This window comes from Dermacentor albipictus, chromosome 2 (assembly GCF_038994185.2).
Source record: "Dermacentor albipictus isolate Rhodes 1998 colony chromosome 2, USDA_Dalb.pri_finalv2, whole genome shotgun sequence".
Taxonomy (NCBI): domain Eukaryota; kingdom Metazoa; phylum Arthropoda; class Arachnida; order Ixodida; family Ixodidae; genus Dermacentor; species Dermacentor albipictus.
Window position 1 is genome coordinate 43,484,517 of NC_091822.1, and position 21,563 is coordinate 43,506,079.

Consider the following 21,563-nt stretch of genomic DNA (forward strand, 5'->3'; position numbering starts at 1 on the left):
AGGCGGCACTGCAGTCTCTACTGTCACCTTTACGACGTGGACCACACGAACAGCTAATATTTCACAATACAGAGACATTACACCATATAAGTGATACAGGCCATGAAATAACCTTCCAACGGCTTCCAAGTCACTGCGGGATTATCGGTAATGAACGGGTCGATCAAGCTGCCCGCTGAGCCGATATTGAGGAGCACCACGCACCTATTCCAATTTCTAGAACTGACGCAGCACGGAAACTCCGCCTGCTCGCTCGGCAATGCACCACGTCGCAATGGAATGAGCCACATTTAAGAAATACTCGACTGTACTCCCTTAATCCTACACTAAGTCTTCGAGCGCCATCACAGCTTCGCCGTGGAGACGCCACGCTTTTATATCGACTGTGGTTGGGCGTTGCCTTTGTTATGAACTTCCAACCGGTGCCAGCAGTGTTACGAACTTGCACCGCTGCACCACGATTACGGCTTTGTGGTCCCGTAGCGCTCTTCACCCGTTTCGTGACAGAGCGTTGGTAGCGAAGACTCCGAGCCTGGCGTCGATGAGAATAACAAAAGGGACTTTATACATTATATACAGGTTATCATACAGGACATAAACGGATCGGCACTGGGGCCGAGAGCTCACACAAACGCGACTGTTCTCGCACGACGGCGTCCGGCGAAAACGCGTGACACATCTCACCCCAGTCGGGAGCGACCCTCTCTCCAGGTGGGGTCGGCGGATCCTGTTTTCGAGCGGCGTGTCACTGCTTTTATAATCCCCGAGGCCCATTGTCACTCAAACGGCCCAATACAAAGTCAGCACACGACGGTCGTCCGAGGGGTCCAACCAGCGACCGCGCTGGCCACCCGGTTCAAAGTTCGCGCGCGCGGTGACCTCCAGGCAAGGGAGGTGCGGCGCCGGGCTGTCGGGCACACGCGGGCACGTCTAAACACGCCGCTTCGCCGAGGCTTCTCCCGCACGAAGGCGCAGCAGCTTGACTTGTGAAGGGAGAATTGTGGCGCTCGCAGGATAGATTCTGCATCTTGCAGATTCGGGATCCGGGCTTGTGGTAATGGCACAACAGCATCCCCGCCCTCAGATAAGGCGCCGGGAAGACGAGCTGCCTCCACGTGGCTCGGATGCCAGGCGCGCACGTTCGTCAGGCTCGTCCAAGTTCACGTCCATTGTCGGGACGCCAGGTAACTTCACGTGCCCAGGTCCGACTCGTCAGGACAGGAGCTCTGCTCACCACGTCGTCGCCAAGGCACCTTGACCAGCTCCGCTCGGGTCGTTCCTAAGACCTTGCTTCTCGCCACTGGTCCCGCTTGGTCGTTCTGCAGCTTGCAAAACCGACCGGCAAAAGGCAACACCCAACACGAACAAGTGCCCTCTGTCTCCCGTCAAACACCAGACAAGGCCATAATTCAAATCAACCTAACTAAATTGTTTTCCCCTTTTTTCTCCCGCTGCAACAAGAGGCAGGTGTACGATCTAGCACACAAGGCTTAAACAATCAGTTTTCAAATCATCAACACACCAAAATAGAAACAATTATTAATCATCACTAATAATGACAACTAGAATGGTCCCCTTGAAATCGCTTGGACCGAAAACATACTTCTGAGGAAGCAAATGAGGTCATTCATTTTTCCCGGCGATATTTTCGCGGAATCCGAAGCTGCTTATATTTGCGACCCTGCTTATCCGTGTAGCGGCGGTACAATAAGCCAGATTCCTTGCCAAATGAAACCCCCTTTTCTTTCACTCCCCGTTTGACGCTCTTCCTCAGATCGGCTAGTGAACAATCTTCCTGTTGTTCGCGAATCCGAGTTTCCCTTTCAACTGCAGCCTGCTCCTGCCAGCTGGCGGAAACCGGAGTGAGTGCGGAGCCCGCGTCGCCTAATTTCGGCGTCGAGTCTCTATCGCGGCTAGCACTGCCCGCGTCACTCCCACTCACTTCCAGGACCCGCTCGTCTAGGCCAGCCTCCGAGCTCTGCCTCTCCCGTGACTGCTCGCCACTCAAGTTACCGTGATCGGTCCGTGTGCCGCACCGCCTTTCGCTCACCGACGCTAAGTCAAGTTCCCTCGACAGCGGGCGCGCTTTGGATCGCGTGGGGGCCATGTACGCCACGTCGGCAAAGAATGATTTGCCCTGATCCCTCAGCAGCTGCTCCGAGCTATTTGAGAAGAGGTAGGAAAATTGCTCCGGGAGGGCGGCTGACACAGCGGCTTCGGTGTTAAGTTTCCCAAATTCTCCTTCAATGCTAACCGTTGCGATCGGTAAACAGACACTCTCCTTCTCGGCCACTTGCCGTATCCTAACGCACTCTCCCGTAAAATCACTCGAGGAGACGAAAGACGGGTGAACAACGTCCATAGTTGCTGCAGAGTCCCGCAGTGCTCGGCACTTCTTGCCGTTTACCTTAATTTCCTGCACATAGGGCTCCAATAGACGTATGTTCTTGTGAGTTTCCTGTATCGTTGCAAAAGCAATTCTCTCTGGGCAGCTTGCAGCGATATGCCCTTGCTTTTTGCAATTGTAGCAGGTTAACGGTCTCCGTTTTTCAAAAGAACGCGTCATTTCGTTTCGCTGTTTCGGACCATCGTCATCATTCTGAGATGCATTCTGTCCATCCCTTACAGTTTCTTTGGGAAGGGACTCGTCGTCCCGAAACTCGCGACGCGTGATTTCCTTCCGTTCGTCGGGCTTCCCGTAAAACCCATCTCTTCTATCTGCTTTTTCTACGCGCACCGCCTTGCTGTGCAAGCTGCGGCGGGTGTAATACTCTTCCGCTAACTCTGCTGCCTTGTTTAGCTTAACCTCCTTTAGCCTATCTTGCAGCCAGAGCCGGACATCCTCATCAATGCAACGGTAGAACTGCTCCAACGGGATGCATTCGACAATTTTGTCGCGGTCGTCGTAAACCTCTTCGCCCTTCAGCCATTCCACCAGGTCGGCTTTTAGACGAAACGCGAAGTCAACATTCGACTCTTTACCCTTTTTTGCATACCGGAACCTCTGCCGGAAAGCTTCGGGCGACAATTTGTACTTCCGCAGTAGCGCTTCCTTCACATCACTGTAGCTCTCAAACGCCTCTTTCGATAAGCAAGTTATTACGTCTGATGCCTCCCCAGGAAGCAAGGCTAACAGATTCTGTGCCCAAAGGGATCGCTCAATGCTATTCCGTTCGCACACGTGCTCAAATTTCACGAGGTATTTGGCCATATCCTCTCCGACGACAAAGGGTGGAAGTTGATCGCGTATTCTTGGAACATTAGAAGTGAGACTAGGCGCTGGCGAGCTATTTCGGGTCTCCAACTCTTTCATTTTAAGCTCGTGCTCACGAATCTCTCTCCTTTCCTCCTTTTCCTCCTCGCGACGTTGCTGTTCTCTCCTTTCCTCCTTTTCCTCCTCGCGACGTTGCTGTTCTCTCCTTTCCTCCTTTTCCTCCTCGCGACGTTGCTGTTCTCTCCTTTCCCGCTCGCAACGTTCCCTCTCCTCCCTTTCCCGACGTTCATTGATACCCGCCAAGGCCTCTGCGGCTTCCTCAGCCGTTACGTCCCCAGTCCTCATGACCTCAAGGATCGCATTCTTTCTTTTGGTTGAGCCCAACTCAATGCCCAACTCCTCACAAATTTCGAGAAGTTCCTTCACCTTGTACTTCTCCATCGTTCACACTGTCCTCCTGCTGTTTACCCTTTTTGAATATACCTGCCGTACGCTACTATAACACTACTAGTAAGACATATGCAAGTATTTCACACACTGCCCTGTTTACCCTCTCAGCATCCCCTGGTTTTCAAAACACTCTTACTAGGCTTGAAACACACAAGGTTAAACACAATGCAACACCAAGTCAATCCCTGAGCTACTATAACCTGTGTCAGAGAAAGTCTGGTGTTTGAGGTAAACTTCAGGCACTCACCGCGCCGAGGTAGCTGATGCCGGTCAATCCCACCGCTGCCACCAGTGTTATGAACTTCCAACCGGTGCCAGCAGTGTTACGAACTTGCACCGCTGCACCACGATTACGGCTTTGTGGTCCCGTAGCGCTCTTCACCCGTTTCGTGACAGAGCGTTGGTAGCGAAGACTCCGAGCCTGGCGTCGATGAGAATAACAAAAGGGACTTTATACATTATATACAGGTTATCATACAGGACATAAACGGATCGGCACTGGGGCCGAGAGCTCACACAAACGCGACTGTTCTCGCACGACGGCGTCCGGCGAAAACGCGTGACACATCTCACCCCAGTCGGGAGCGACCCTCTCTCCAGGTGGGGTCGGCGGATCCTGTTTTCGAGCGGCGTGTCACTGCTTTTATAATCCCCGAGGCCCATTGTCACTCAAACGGCCCAATACAAAGTCAGCACACGACGGTCGTCCGAGGGGTCCAACCAGCGACCGCGCTGGCCACCCGGTTCAAAGTTCGCGCGCGCGGTGACCTCCAGGCAAGGGAGGTGCGGCGCCGGGCTGTCGGGCACACGCGGGCACGTCTAAACACGCCGCTTCGCCGAGGCTTCTCCCGCACGAAGGCGCAGCAGCTTGACTTGTGAAGGGAGAATTGTGGCGCTCGCAGGATAGATTCTGCATCTTGCAGATTCGGGATCCGGGCTTGTGGTAATGGCACAACACCTTTACCAAAGCCTATGCATTCCGCATAGGGATGACTGACACCGCAACCTGCGACCACTGCGGCCATGAAGAATCGATTGAACATATTTTGTGCACGTGCCCGCAGTACAGTCCACAGGGGAATGCCTTCGCCACAAACTTGACCAGCTGGACGACCAACCGCTATCGGAAAAAAGAATTTTACACCATCGAAAGGACCTACCGTCACAGACGAAGGCCGTGCAAACACTATTACGCTTTTTGCGATCTACCCGCCTTTGTGAACGTCTTTAACTGGAACGCCTTTTGTGCGTGCTTGTCTTTTTTTTTTATCGCTTTCCTCTCAGTCTTCTTTCTAAACCCTATCTCCCATCCCCAGTGTAGGGTAGCACACCGGTGACTGAGATCTTGTTAACCTCCCTGCCTTTCCTCTTCATCTCTCTTTCTCTCTCTCTCTCTTTGTTTTCTCTTTGTTTGCATATTGCGCTCATGCATGCTCCCGAAACATATCGATGCAATGCTCGGTATGCCCCAGCAGAAACTTGTTTGTGCTTGAACGTGGTGTTTTGAAGGTGACGCCTTTGTTGCAGTTTGAAAATTGTACGTAATACTGCCTTCGTACAACTTGCAGCTCAGAACAATTTCTTCTTCCTGAGGATTTCTTTTCAAGATGGAGAGCCTTACCTCAGTCTTTCAATGCGTTCTGTGGTCACGAAACTCCGGCTAAAGTTTGATATAGGGACAGCGCATGCCGCTAGTGGCGCAGGTGTCGAGGAGGGGGCACAAAACCGCCGCGCCAGTGTTCGCAGCGGCTGTTTTTCGGCAAACTGGCTGACATTCTTTCCTATCTGCGCTTTCGGGGGCTGAAATTTGTGCATAGTGTGGACGGTACTTGACCCATTATTTAAGAGAAGATAAAAGTAAATATTTAAACTAAGTTTTTTAGATAAACACCGACGTTTCGAAACCGGCTCGATTCCTTCTTCATGGTGTGCTTGCGGGCGAGGTGTTAGCGTGGCTTTTTAAACCCACGTGTGGACAACCACTGGGTCAATGAACGCAAGCCATGGGAGTAAGACGAAGGAAGGTTCCCCCGGGGAGCGATTAACGTTGCCGTGTGTTTCATGAATGTGCGGCGACTCAAGAAGCAGCCTCTTGCTTGGATATGGCTCGGTTTCCAGCACAGCAGCCTTGTTGAAGTCAATCTTGTGGTCAAGCGTTTTGCAGTGTTCAGCAACTGCGCACCGCTGACTGTCCATTTGTTGTTACCAGAAAGCTTGGCTGCAACATCCAGACTTTAATAACCTCGCGTGATTGACGCTGGCCGCTAGTAAACCTTGCTAGTGGCTGTTTCCTGAACAGCGCGCTTACTTTCTCTCGCTGCTTAATATAAACAGGATGTTTTCCTACATGCGCCCAGCCTGCGCATTACTTTGTCATTATTTTCACCACAACTTGTCTGCAGTATGCATGACACTGGAAGGTCTAGCGTGATGGTCAGTAGCATTCGTGTTCTGACTGCGACCGTATCGGCCGAGTCCTTGCTTTTGTCAAACTGCATAAGATTATTTACATAAGCTTATGACTGGCGCTTACCTTGCAACAAAATACTGCAAGCTCACTGACGCTGGAAGTCATACGTTTTGGCGGTGTTTGAAGAACTTTGAAGAGCTGAAGGGCGCCACAGAAGCGATCACATGACGAAAACACCGGCAGTTTGAGAAGCCCTTTGTGCTGACACTTGTAGAGGTGGCAAAGCACAGCTGAATACTCTTGCTACATGGGCCATTTATTTAAGCTTTGTCACGCAGTGGCGACGAAGACGCTGGTGAGTATAAGAAAAAATATGAAATCTTTTTATTAAGTGCTCACATGCTGGCTGTTCTCTAACTACCAAAATAAGACAAGCTGGGAGTGGCCATACATTGAACAAAGTGTGCGCAGTGATCGGAAGCATGAAGCAACGTGTACAAAATAAAAGCAATTGGGACACAGATGAGTAGACCTTGCTAAAAAGCAGCAGAACCTCACAAATGTGTAGAATCTTGTATGTAACGACAGTATGATAAAACTTAAAACACACTGAGGAACATAGTGTGTTTACATTCAGATAACCACAAACTCGTCAGTCTGAACAATATCCTTAGGGTCTGAATGCTTCTCAAAGACACGGACACGCTCACAGTCGCAGCTAAAGCCATCGTTTTCCTGCCGTGGTATCGCCCGCTTCCCTATTTCACGCTGCTCGGCGTCACTAGGCAGACAGAAATGGCGAGGCTTTTTCGTGCGTACCTCTGTAGCCAGAGCGGCAACCCGTCACACAGCAAGTATTCGGAATCTCAGATTAGCGCCTCACATGCACTTCACTTTCTAGTGATCGAAGGCAAAATCATCAAAGAAAACAGCAGCTGCCACACCACCGCCGTCGCGTCCCGCCTGTAGTCTCGCGGCTGCACACGCGCCACACGTTCGCGCGCCTTCGTCGCTGCCCCCATAATAGGACCCCTAGCGCCGCCTCGCGGAAGGCGCGGTGAACATATGAAGCTCCCCCTTAGCGTTAAGGAGAAGTTTCGTGACCATAAAAGCATTGAAAGACTGCCACACTCCGTATATGCCTCCGTATGACTCCGTATATGCCTTGCGCATATACGGAGCAGCACCATCGCTCTCGGAAACACAAACTGAAAGGGCCCATGCACAATTGGATGAGCAACTGCTTGGCTGATGTGCGCTATGGATACTTCGGGCACGCCTCCACAAATAGACGTAAGACCTGTTGGCTTTGAAAGTTGCTGAAATATAGATGACCACAAGGACTGGCCACAGGAATTTTGATGGGCGGAGATGGGGGCAGCTCGCTATAAAAAACGCATATGCGCAGCGGAAATGGCAGCACCATCTTCTGGGTCCTTGGAGCACACGACTTGCATACATAGTGTGTGGATACGTGGAAAGCTTCAGTCCTAAAACGATATATTTTTTCTTCGCAGCGTGTGGTTGTTCTTAGCGCTAATGCCGAACAGTTTTCAACTAAGCTGGCAGTCATTTCGACCTGTTTCTACCGCGCTTCATGTTGCTGGACCAGGAGACCGGAAAACCACGGGGAAACCTCCTAGCACTTACGAAGTAAATTGATTCATTCTCCGTAGCGTGAAACATGAAACCTCCAAAAATCACTGCTTCTACATTGCAACCTTGCCTCAATGTTGTTTTTACGTTGGGAGCTTCCGGTATGTTTAAATACAATTCTCTTCTATTTTCATACTTCCAGTCTTGCAGGAGCTGGCCGCTCACAAGGCAGCAGTTGAGAACAATGTGCCTTATCGGCTTCGTGATTTGGCGCATTTCACCACACGCTTGGCGGAATCAGGTTAGTAAGGCCCGACAACTGGCCGTCCGGGCAAATGTGGCGTTCTAAAGTACGCACGCAGTGCTATGGCGGTGGTGCAATGTGATGACGACAGGCAACGTTTTCTTTTTGTTCGAACAATTGTGGCAATGGGGAAGGAGAGCATGGGGAAGTGGCCTGACCACAAAACCATAACGACGATCCCTCAGTACGTGACTGAGGCGCCAATAGTGCTACTACTACAGGGAACAAGCTCCGAGCTCACATTTAACTTGGCATCAGCAACACTTCCACATTGGGCGAAGGGCCACCAGTAGAAGCGCCGGTGCTGAAATCATTCTTGCGCAAAACTTGTATCACGTGATGTCGCTTCGCCAGTGCGAGATCTGACGCGGCAATCTTATTTCGCTATTTAGGAGGTTTACTTTATTTTGATTGTTCATAAGACGCTGCGCTTTGGTGTTCTATATCACTGACTGCATATCATATTGACCGCAAATAAAGACGGGGACAGCGGAAGAGAACACATAAACGACACGGGCGGTACCATTACGGAGAAGTTTCAGGAGCATGAAATCATTGAAAGACTCTAGCCTTACGCATATATGGAGCAGCATTATCGCTCTAGGAAACACAAGCTGAAATTGCCCATGCACAATTGGCTACCCTATTAGAACAGAAACAATATTGCTCGGGGCCTTCTAAGTGCTGTTTAATACGCTCACGGCGGCATGTATTCAGCCAAGGCCAAGTTACGCCTGCGTTTCAGTGGGACTGCTCACTCAGAATGCAGCGACACAACCTAGTCTATGTGAAAGTAAATCGGTCATTTTTTTTTTCAGCTTCCAGATATACAAGATTTTTTCACAGAATTTTGAAAGCAAGTTAACTTGTCCAAGATACTAAGCATTCAAGACTCCGCTTGGTTAGTCGGTGGTAGCGTTTGCCGTAGTGAAAAGAAAAGGGTATAAGGCATTGTATTTGCCGCTTTTTTCATCATCAGAGAAAATAAAGATGGCGTGAACTACTACATAATTCAAACGAGGCATATTTAGTAAACTTCTGAGTACAAAATTAAGATATGACCGCTCCCGACCCCGCTTGGCAGTTTTACACTTTTTTGTTGTTGTTTTGTTCGGGCTTCTGCTGCGTTCAAACAGAAAATTACGGCGTTTTGCATCATTGGTGTTAGATTACGCTGGGGATCATGCGAACGAGGCACGACTACACGGCACGATACGCTATTTAGGCAACAACTTAACAAGGGCACTCGCTGATTACGCAAGCCTTGCGTTATATCAGGGATAAAACTTAAACGAACGAATAAACGTCCGTATTACGGCCGTTTATATATACATATATATATATATATATATATATATATATATATATATATATATATATATATATATATATATATATATATACATACATATATATATATATATATATATATATACATATATATATATATATATATATATATATATATGTGAAGGCTAACTTGCCACATTAGGTGCACTTTCTGATATATATATATATATATATATATATATATATATATATATATATATATATATATATAGGTGTGTGTGTGTGTGTGTGTGTGTGTGTGTGTGTGTGTATCAGAGAGTGCACTTAGTGTGGTAAGTTAGCCTTCATGCGCTTGGTTTTGAATCCCGTTTGACAAATAATGTGAAGGGAAAAGAGTGTGGCGACGACGCCTGTGCACGTTGCCTGGGCTTCTGCGGTTATAACGCGATGTGCGTCGTGGGGCGGAGGCAGCTGTGCTTGGGGCATAAGCACGGGAGGTACGGCGACCGCGGCGGCGCTTGTACTGGCGTAGTGCGGTGTCACATAAAGGAAAAATGTATGATTTCATATTGAATGCAGCCCATGCATGTAGGCCGTGTATGCAGCCTAAACAGCTTCGCTGCTAATTCGTCCCCATACAGCTTCGCTGCTAATTCGTCCCCATATGAAGGTTGCAGCCCCACGCATTTTCTTTTCTGTTCTGCCCACGAGAAACGGACAAGAGGGTTGGTGATGACAGCGGTGCCACGTCGTCTTCATTTCACTCATTTGTAAATATACTGCAGTGCCAGAGCTGTTCAAATCAGCTTCGAAGAACTGAAGGCGTTGAAGCAGGAGCGTCATCTTGCGGTTTTTCGCCTTTCTTCTCGCCGTAGAGTCACAATGCTTCACGAACTTCTAAAACTGTGCGTGCGTATCAAGCTTTCGAGCTTGCGGTGGTCGAATTGGCGGAACTCGCAGATACGCTCGTCGCCTGTCTGGGTCTGAAACAGCCTGACGCGCACGGGGCGACGGCGGTTGTTGCTGGCGCCCCACCTGGTTAGAACAAAAGCCCATGAGTCACCCGATGGCCCATGAGCGATTGGAGGTGGCGCCGGAGAAGGTTGCTTCCATTTATTCTTGGACCTGCGGATCATGAGCCGATCTTCTGTGGCCTCGTTCTCGTTTTCATTGTCGGCGCCTAGAAGGTCTCGGGTGGTACTTCGTCGTGGTAGACCGCCGCAGATCATAACAGTGCCGGGAAAGCTGCAAGCCTTCGCTCGACCTTAACTGCGATCTTACACTTGTGTGGTATTTGTTGTAGTGGTGGGCTTGCCGGTACTGTCGGTGGAATGTGGCTGTGCTGGTCGATGAATGTGAGCTTGGTTTGAGATGTCCGTGCAGTCGCGCCTAATCCGGTGGGGGTTGTGACGTCCTCAATGCAATAGCGCTCTCGCTGGGACGAGCTGCATCAGGGTGGCTGCACGTAGTGGTATTGCTCCGAGGCAAAGCAGTCATCCTGGTGGCGGTTATTGTCTTTCGTGTCCTTTTTGTTATTGAAAGATCTCTCAGAAAGTCTTGGCGCTGTCGAGGTGCTGCTCTCAGGAGTGCAGTTCGGAGTGTAGTTTCAGGTGGTATTCTGGCTCGGCGCAGTGGATGATGAGAGGAGCAAGAGTTGTGTCGGTTTTGGCGGTTGTCTAGCAAGCTAAGTCTTGGTGTATTTGTATTTGATCTCGCTCGAGGCTCAACGGCTTGCACGTTTCGTTTTCAGGCAGCGTTTTGTTTTCGGGCAACTCGAACTTGGACTACACTCTGGTCGTAATCTGGGGGGCCGTGTCGGTGATCACCTTGTCGTTGTTCAGAAAGTGCTGATGCCATACCTTCGCCTTGGTTCAGAGCTTAGGACTGGTTGAACTGGTGCTCGGGCGGTTTCTGTGTTCTCCAGGTTACTACTCTCATCGGGCACTCCTCTTGGATGTCCTGCCTGCTTACCGGTTTAATAGCTAGCGCAGGCAGTCAGTTTGGATCCCATGGTTGTGCCAGTATAAAAATGGGAACGAACCTGCCTGATGGTATGGCGGATATTCTCGTGGCATTCTAGGACTTCGGCGGACTCGGCTTTGCATTCGTCGTCGTCGATCACGAGCTTTTAGATTTTGGCGTTGCTTTCAGTGAGGCAACGGTCCTTGTGCTCAACTTCGGTTAAGAGAACCTGCAAATCGGTAGGCGTCGGTTCAGTTTCCTGCAAGGCTCTGGTTGCGGCGTCGATGACTCGGGTAGCGACGCTTCAATGGCGGCGTGATGACAGCGTAGTGGGTCCACGATTGGCTGTGCGGACGGCAGTAACCTTCCCAGCTTTCTACACTGTAATGAAAACAACGAAGCAACTGCGCGTCACTCGGTTACAGTTGCGCGATGCGAGTGCTAGATTAGAACACCGTGTCCCCAGGCCTACGTTCATGGTAATGGCACGCCTTTTTTCTCTTCTATTCTCAACGGCAACGAACCCGAAGCAATGGAGATCTTAGAATTATCACTACAGATTGTAAATGCCGGTGTGTTCATCAATACGCTGCGTCGATATCTTTCTTAAATGCAAATCGCATTCACGTCAACAGTCATCGTGAAATGGCGTTTTGCCGGAACTCTTTCGTTTATTTGTTTTTACAGTGAAGCTCCATATGACTGGCGGATTCATCCGTCTGTCCGTATGTCGCCTGCAAACCGAAAACTCCTCCGGCGTAACCCCATGCTCATGCGCGAAAAAGAAAGAAAGAAAGAGAGGCCTGCGATTGGCTGCGCCAGTATTGAATTCGTAGCTCTCCATGGCAGCCGAGCGCGCTCGCAGCACTTTCTTTCCGGCTCTGAGATGGGTAGGTGACGCGTCAAGCCTGTTTCATATGATGCGATTTTCGTCGCACCGGAACTGCGATTTCCGTCGTTTGCGATGAACATCGCAGTCGCAGTGCCGACCCGCCGATTTTCGGCTGCGACCAACCGGTTGGTCGCACAGTCGCACCGTGGCAGCGATCGCTGCGATTTTCCGTCGAAATTGCGCGGAGAGCTATCGCGGAGCTATTTCGCCGGTTTGTTGTTTCGGGAAATGGCGTCTCGCACAACAAGTGTAATGCGCGGAGACGTGGATTGCCAAATTCGGTACGTACGGGAAGGGAGAATAAAAAACTTGTACTACAGATTCCATTCTCCCGTTTCTATGCGTTTGTTGACACGCTACGCAGCAAATGAAGTGCATTTTCACGCTTGCTTCGTACGCCTTTGCGAGTTGTCAGTCTAGGAGGTGTTCGATCCCCACCAGACGACGAGGTCGTCACAATTTTCTTTCGTTCAGTAGCATGCAAAAATTGCGCTTACAGAGCAGCTTGAATTATTTCAACCTCGGTAAGGGGAAATGACAAGACAGCAAAATACCCGAAGTTTCAACGTTGTGCTGAACGCGGTACCGTTCAGTTGCACTGTCGGTTTTCAAGCGCGAATTTTTCGATGCATCTTGAAAGCTTATCTTATCTCTTATTAAATTTGACAGAGCAAAAGTGTAGGCTATCGTAATGAATTTGCTACGATAGCAATAAATCCGTGGCTTGAATAAAATATTACATGCACGTTAAGTTGCACCTCTTCTCTGGAGAATTTTTTCTTGCACAGAAACCAATAAACATCGACTATGTTGCGGACTTTGTATCCTTACTGCATCTGTATTAGCACTTGCGTTGAAAGGTAATTAACTCTAGAGCTAGTGGATTAAGTAAATGATTTGCTTGCTATAGTGGCATAGTGACAACGTACCCTCCTGCACCATCATGCAAAACTCGTGCAACAATGCGAAAAGCAGGCAAACGGCCTGTTCTTGCGGGGATAAAACAGTATAAAACGACACGCTGAAGAAAAGGAAATCAAAACTGTGCAGTGAAGTTAGCCGGTTCAGCCAGCACAAGCAGTTCTTGCACGTTCACAGCTGATCAAGTGTGCAGAAGCATTCATGCGTTACTTGTTTCTAATAAGTTCGTTATCACATATATTAGTGAGTAAATCCGTATAACGATATCTGCTGTGATTGCTCTTTATAAGTAATGAAATACTATGCTACTTGCAAGAATATATCACCCGAGTATTTTAGAACAAATTTCTGTATTTCAACTATACACAATATGTGGTTCATTCAATAAAGCACCACAAACTGGGCTTTTTTGCAATGACAAACTTATTCCATATTTTACATACAGGGCAAGAAGGAAAATCTATGGACAAAAATATTGTTCTTCAATTTACTCGCCTGTCACTGTGGCTATAGCATTCTGCTGCTAACACAAGCCGAGCGGTTGATATGCCAGCCATAGAAGTCGCATTTCAATGGGAGTCATAGGTAGAAAAAGCTCTTGCACTTAGACTTAGTTCATCACCTTTTTTATTGAACCCTTAAACCTCATAATACTATTGCATAGGGGGACATTCTTATACAAAATCTAACACCAATAGAAAGCAAAGGGCAGAATTGTAAAACAACCGTCTTTCGTGATAATTTGAGTGCGTAAATATTCATTGCAACAAATGTATTGTTCAACAGCACTGCACAAATAAGCATAATCAGGTATGGCCAGTACTCTGTCAGGAAGCTAGTTCTACAGATGTATAAATGTCAAGGCATGAATGCTCATACTACATCGCACACATAGCACAAAGAAAACCTTTTTCAAGAGTTGTCCCTTCTGGCAGATATGAGTGGGCCATAAGCAGCAGCAACTTTATTGCAGGACATTGTGTAATACCGCTTTGAAAGAATGAAGAGAGTGAAGAGGCTTTTAACAGCAGTACCTCATGCTACTCTAATAAGAGGAACGATGAGCAAAAACATTTCTGGTAGAGCACTTAAACAGTAACTTTCTGAAAGACAGAAAATTCCAGGTGAGAGTTGGAGATACTTTAGAAGGGTTAAGTGCTGGGCTAGTTGGTATCTTGCATACTGAAAAGATTTTGCGCCAAAAAACAACACACACAAGAAAGACGACGACACCACGGGCGCTACTTCAACTGTTTAATGAGGGTGAAAGCACTCGACATATATAGCCCTCCACAAACACCGTGCATGAGAACAGGTACATTTGGTCCACCCACACCAACAACACAGGCATACTACAAGAAACACTACAGCCTATGGTGTATTACAGTCTATGGGAAAGATATCTTATACAGTAATCAATAATGATGAAACAAGTCCTCGACAACACTACAGACTTTCTTGGCCAGTCTGGCCTCTCGCTTTCTGATAAGTCGGCTTACATCGACATTGGAAAAAAGACTAGAATCAAAAACTACTCCAAGGTATGGTACGGTACGTGCCCTTACCTTGCAGTAGTACGTGTCCGTGGTACGTGTCCAAGGTATGGTACGGTATGAATTACCAGCAGCACACAAAAAAGACAGCTCATCGAATACTGGCATCACGTAACAACAGATATTTCCGAATTTACCATGCTTGAAGACCTCTATGAGAAAGAGCAAACGAACAAGCACCTACATAAAGTAGAGTTCCAGCCTGCATCACAAATTCTTTGCCTCAAGAGCTCAGAACCTGGTCCCAAGATACTATGCCAGCTAGCATAAGAGATGCAAGGGCGACTACCCCTCCCTTCAGAAACAACCTCGGGAGCACCTGAACTTGAAACACAACAGGCCCATACCGTGAAATATGGGGGCAAACAATTAAGCCAGGAGACTATGCTACTGCCAAACACACAGAGGAGGTTGCTAATCGTAAATGTGCAAACAAACATCAGGCACACATAGTACATTGATGTGGCAATAGCAGTGTCACAGTAGTATGACACTACATAAAACTAAACACCCTGTGAGTGCCATTCTAAGTCATCCTACACCTAGAAAAGCTGAACTGAAAGCAATCGAAGCAACACTTGTAATGCAGATTACACCCTGCACAACACCCTGCATGGATTCACCAGAAACTGTCTAGGCCTGCACATCTCACGAGATTGTCAGGAAAATCAGGAGATTGGCACGCTACTTGCAAGCGCATGGCCAGAAATTAAATTACAGGATACATAGAGCCATGCAGATATTCCAGGACACAAGCGGGCTTATAAGCCTGACATAATAACTTAAAATTGGATGAGTTGGTGTGTATTCATTATTAACTAAAGTGCAACAGATAGACAACAGACAAGAACAAAGTGCTCTGTGCGTTCACTTCGTTCTTGTCCATTGTATTACTGTTGTACTATAGTTAATGAATTCATAAGGCTGCACAGGAGAAATATGATTCCTCTACCCAAGGGCCCGATTTCACATCCAATCCCACGCGTGCACACACACACACATACACACACGCACGCACGCACGCACACACACACACACACACACACACACGCACACGCACAAACACAAATGTTGCAAGAGTGCATAGCATGAAGCAGTATCAACAGGATGGCACTAGAGATGGATGAGGGCTAACTTTCAACTGAGGTTCATTTGTGAAAATGTGGTGAGTTATACTAATTAACAGAAAAAAAGAAGAGGATGAGCAAAACGAGAACAAGTGAAAGCAGGAGCCAATGTTTCGACAAGTGGACTTGTCTTCTTCAAGGTCCACTTGCGGAAACGTTGGCTCCTACTTTCACCTTGTTCTCATGTTGCTCATCGTCTTGAATTTCCATCTCCCGCCTTCCCCGTGTTCTCCCCAGAAAAAAAAAAGACATCTTTGAAGGTTAGATAAAAATTGGTGCTTGATGCAGCCAAACATAAATAAAAATGCTACAGAAAGAAAATACAGAAAAATTCCAAGTGCAGGAAAAAAATAATACAATTGCCAATCCTGCATGCCAGTACCCTTCAAGAAACACTGTTGTTATTCCAATAGACAGACTGACAGCTTGCTTCTACAAGCACATTCTTCCAGTTCCATGCCATTGGAGAAAAAAATGAGTTTCTTGGAAGGTAGCCACATGCACACTTGGTGATCACAATGTTTTTTTCCCTGAACTTGTATATCCATATGTATTTTCTCCGTTTCCCGCTTTTATGTTTGGTTTCAACAAGCACTAGTCTTTATCAGGTTTTATTGCTGTACTACTTTCTGGTAACCTTTATAGATCACTGCATTTTCACAATAAACCTTTTAATTAGAAGTTAGCGTACCCTGTTCTTACTGCTTCACGCTATACATTCTTGCTACATTGGCCAAATAAAAGATCTTATAAGGTACACAGAAGCATCATAAGGGCCAATAATGTGACTTGTTGCAGTCTAAAAAAATAATGAATATCCTAGCTGCAAATTGCACCGCAGAACACATAGGGCGAACAAGAAAACCGAGATGATCGAACAACCAAAAGCTTAATGTACACACTGAGTAAATGCTCACTGTTAAGCAATAAACCTAACATACACGAAAAGGAGAAGCAAAAATTCATGTGCCTTTCCTGACAGGAAATGCATCCATTTTTAACAGAGGCCATGTTGACAAGATTCTCCCAGCATTTTTAGATCTACAGCTTCCGTAATTTCTCTAGGCAGCCGATCTGCACAGAATGCTAGCTTCTTCCTCTACAATGCACGCTCACATGTGGAGAGTGCATTGTAGAGGAATAAGCTAGCATTCTGTGGAGATCTGCTGTCTAGAGAAATTATGGATGCTGTAGATGCAAAGACACTGGAAGAATCTTGTCAGCATGGCCTCTGTTACACTTTCAGAGATGGATGCATTTTCTGTTGGGATCTGTATGGACACGCATCAATTTTTGCTTCTGCTTTTTGTGTAACTTCGATTTATTGCTTATCAACCAGCATTTACTCGGCATCTTCAATAAACTTTCATTTGTTCGTACGCCTTGGTCTCTAGCAGAAAGGTGTTCATTCTTTTTACAGTGAAGCTGTATATGCCTACGCAAAACACTCACGGTCCGATCCTAAAAACCCTAGTGTAGGGGTATGAGCCATGTTTAGGGGAGTGTGAGCCATTGCATTCGTCTAGCATGATGGACGGAGAAATTTCTTGTTGGGTAGACATAGAAATGCTTATGCATTTCAAACATACATTTATCGACGTATTATTGCCGGGAAGCGACAGAGAGGGGGACGGGGTTAGGATAAGATCATTATGTAATTATTATCTCACAGCAAAGGTGCGGTGGGCCATTGGCTAGACAGATAGTGACGTCGTTTCTCTGTAGCAGTAGAGTGCGCGTGCAGCAGTCTCTTTCCAACTTTCCGATAGGTTCAAAAATGTGTCCCTGTATTTATTTAAGTAAAATGTGCAGCGCCGGTGTGTCACTTGGTAGCTACAGTGCATAACCGAGTCATAATTATTATGATTAACACATTACAAAACACAAATGCGTAACATAATTCAGAAATACTTTGATGGACCCGCTGTATTAACACAATGAACCACTCATTGCACTTTCCATGATGGTGACCTTGCAAAGCGCGATGTGTGGCATTCCAAATAAACAATGTGATAAACCCAAGCCAAACGTGTGCATAACCTGATTAAGAAACACAGACATAACCAATAATATAGAAAGACTTGAATAAACCATTGGAATTAACCCAGTGATAAACACCAGGGCTCCACATTTCAGCTTCGCTGGTTTACCGTCTGTACAGGGTGCATGGGCAGTAACTTTATCTGTTGTTGTTTGTTAAGTATTGTATAATGTTGTGCCAGTAAAACACGTTGGGCTAGTTGGTGCATTGTATTGGTACTGCTCTTTTTGCTGGTTTTTTTCTTAATGTAGTGCCCTTCTTCCTTTTGTAACAACTTTTTTATTCCCCCTCGCATAATACTTTAACCTTGCAGCCTGCGAGATATATAAATAAATAAGTACATAAACACGTCATTCATTCATCTGCAGACATCTCGCACCATTCTTTGCTCAACAAACATCACTGTGTTGATGTCTCGCAGCGTGCATCTACATTAACTGCCGTTTGCGTTTCGGTATAGTTTGTGAACAGTGTAATGTATAAAGATTACATGACATCAATGTTGTGACCTATGCGGTGCCTAAGCAAACCTTGCAAAATATGACATGTTGAACTGTTGAAAATAAGACAAATTGTATATACCGCAGTTACTTTAACAGCATTTATTTGACCACTTGACAAAAACTTCACTTCGCATAGATTCCAACACGTACACTGAATCTGCAGTTTTTTTTTGCTTAATAATGTGGTCGTTACTGCACGGCCACATTGTAGATTTGAAAACAAAGTTAAACAAATTTGTTTGTTCCAATATAACATTATGCGTAGATCACTGCGATTGCAACACCAGAACTTGATACAAACATGCACACTATAGGATGCAGACAAATGCTTAGGACAAACTCCAGAATGTATGCATCCTGATACTTATGAAATGGAACAGTTTCATTCCATGGCTGTCAATGAGAGGGAGAAAGAAAACTTAATTGTGTTGGTGGAACAAAAACGCGTTGATAGGCTTATAGATATAGTCATTCCTTAACACTTTCGAAATGAATATTTATAGGTTGCTACCTATAAGCCTATTGAAGCAGCCTTTCGACAGCAAGAAAAGGAATAAGATTTTCCAGCTCTGAACAGTGAATTGCAGACAATGCAAGCAGGCATAAAATTGTGCCAGTACAACCTGTTTAGGAATACCAAATTGGAATAACCATTGAGACTTTCATTTGTACTTTCTCTGGCTGAGCAATCTAGTTTGAAATGACTCCTATAAGTATGTCGTAACAATGTTGATCTAATACAGGTTAGATGCATGACTAGCTTAAGAAATATGGATGATTGCTATAAATTACAGTGAAGAAACTCTAATATCTAATAACATTAGTATTAACATATAGTATTAACATAGTATTAATCATATTTATTTCCACAAAACAGGCAAACCGTGAGCGGTGTGCGAGGCGGAGCAGAAAGCTGAAAAACCCTACGGCAAGTGCGCCTGCCCTGGGCCTACGATCCTACATTATGGATAGCGCGTATTGATATAGTCTTCTTGTTAGAACTGATGAATTACTGATGAACTGTTGAACTGATGAATTGATATAGTATTGATATAGTCTTCTTGTCAGAACTGATGAATTACTGTATTGATATAGTCTTCTTGTTAGAACTGATGAATTACTGTTGAATTACAGATGAACCGCATGTACCCTGCGGAATACGATATGCTCTGTCCTTTTTGCAGAAGAGAAAAGGGCACCCTGCGGCACGTGTTGGCAGAGTGCACAGAACTCAAGACCCCCCCTCCTCCCCTTCCCACCAACACCCCCAATCCCCAACCCCTTGAGCGATGGGAGACCTTGTTATCCAGCCCCGCCCTACCGATTCAGCTCGCACTGACGGACAGGGGCCAGGAGCTGCTGGAAACATATGGGTCCCGTAACTAGGGAACCACCCCGTCTGGTGCCTGCGTGCACCACCGATTTATTTCGGGCCCAGTGAATGTTGCTTCATCATCATCTTGTTAGAACTTCCGGGTATACTACCAGCGCGAGACGCAGGACAACAAAGTGGATGAGAAGCGTGTCTTTTAGAATGCTATGTTACAACGTGCAGGTTTCTACAAAAGTGACGGTAACGGCTCAAAACATTTGATGCGTCGGCTTTTGCACCTTGAGAAATATTTAGAGAGGGCCCCCATATATACGCAGCGCCAGCAAGGCGATGGACGAGCCAGGCTAGCGCTAAGGTTGAATTTCACAACACAATTTTCATTCCACGTCGTAATCACACAGATCGTTTGAGGCTTCGTTCAGGGGCACACGCGGGCTTTCGGGTTGGTGCTTCTTGTTGCGTTTGGCGTAAGAATATGGCTAGGAGGAGGCACCACATATGCGCAATCACGGGCAATATACACGCATCATTTCTCCAGACGCTGACGCCGAGCACGGGTAGTGTGAGGGTCTTGTTGGGCTGACACGACGACTTCGCGGCAGCCGAATCCCGAATACTGCATATGCGGTGAGGGTAGCTATATGAACTTGTCGATAGGTCATCTTGTAGATTGTTGTGGTGCAGGCAGAGCGAAACGGTCATAGAAGGCAGATTAGACATCACACAGCGCTAAACCACCTGCGAACAGCTGTTTACGTGCGCATGTCGCACTGAACTACAGAAACCGCCGTCCCGCACTCCAAGACAAGTCTTAACTAACATTTTTAAATTAGTAAACGTGCATATTATTTGCTGGTAATCAAGAAAAGTCAATAATATTATAATGTAACCGTTTTATTCATTACAATAAGAGTTACACAACGTGTGCCACAAAACCTGGCAGTAAGCAACCCTGGGATTTGCACCAGTCGCATTGTTGAAATCGCAGTCATGTGAAATGAGCCCTCTAAAAATCGCATTGCGACGCGTGCGACTGCACCGATTTTCGTCGTTCCAGTCGCAGCACGTGAAACAGCCTTAATATGTATTCCGAAACTCGGTCACAGATAGCGACTGTGCAAGTCGTTCTCATCTCCCTCTCAGTCTCGTCATGCTGCGTGTGGTGGCGGTGGTGTGATTTGTGGGTTCAAGCTCGAGTGCTGCGGATCCCCTCCACGTGAGCTCCTCCCGAAATGGTTGGATAGGATTACGGTGCGGATTCTTCTAGTCTCCAACCCGCTGTTCATCGATTTGGTGAGGTGTTCCGGTAGCTTTTCTTGTCCTTGGTTTTTTCCAGTGTTTAGTTGAGGGTTTTTAGGTTCCTACATTGCTGTAGTGTTAGCTTAATCTTCGGCTAGGCGCGGGCGCCTAGCCAAAGATTAAGCTTTTAAGCGACGATTAAGCGGCCGACGCCTTTCGCGGCTTCGGTCGCTTACGTTTTGCGGGCGTGTTCCGAAGGGAGCGTCCAACGTCGATGTTTGCAAGGCGCTCGTAAAGCGCTTTTCGTTGAACGACCTAAAGGCAGTGGAGGATTTTGGTGCAGGACGGTTCGGGGTAACGTTTAAGACTAAGGCCGCGGTTGATCGCTTCTCAGCTGATCCCGCATTGAAGGTTCGTGATGTGGAAGTTCGTGTTGAGTATAGAGGTGTGCGGGTGAAGTTGGTTAGGGTGTTTGGCTACCCCGCGGATCTTCCGGACCAGGCTCTTGTCTCCGAGCTAGAGGTCTTCGGAAAGGTCCACGGGATCTCCGAAGAGTGCGTGCCCGGGTTCCCTGCCATTGGCACGGGAAACTGACGCATTCGGATAGAGATGGCGCGGCCCGTTCCTAACCTTCTTCGTGTAGGTGAGCGTGTCGTTCAGTGTGAGTACGAGGGTGTAGTTAGGTTGTGCCGTAGGTGTAACTTGGCAGGACACCACGCTGCCGCGTG

At 47.1% G+C, this 21,563-nt stretch overlaps 1 protein-coding gene across 4 annotated transcripts in view; it reads left to right on the forward strand.

Moving 5' to 3' along the window:
- Positions 1-21,563, forward strand: part of LOC135912776 (membrane metallo-endopeptidase-like 1) — a 61,030-nt gene that overhangs the window by 21,732 nt on the left and 17,735 nt on the right. For 3 of the 4 annotated variants that reach the window (XM_065445316.2, XM_065445319.2, XM_065445318.2), the window contains one exon: positions 7,873-7,971. The exons of the other annotated variant lie outside the window; for it this stretch is intronic. In XM_065445316.2, coding sequence (XP_065301388.2) covers positions 7,873-7,971 — 99 coding nt within the window. The remainder of the gene's footprint in view (positions 1-7,872; positions 7,972-21,563) is intronic. 4 annotated transcript variants of the gene reach the window in all.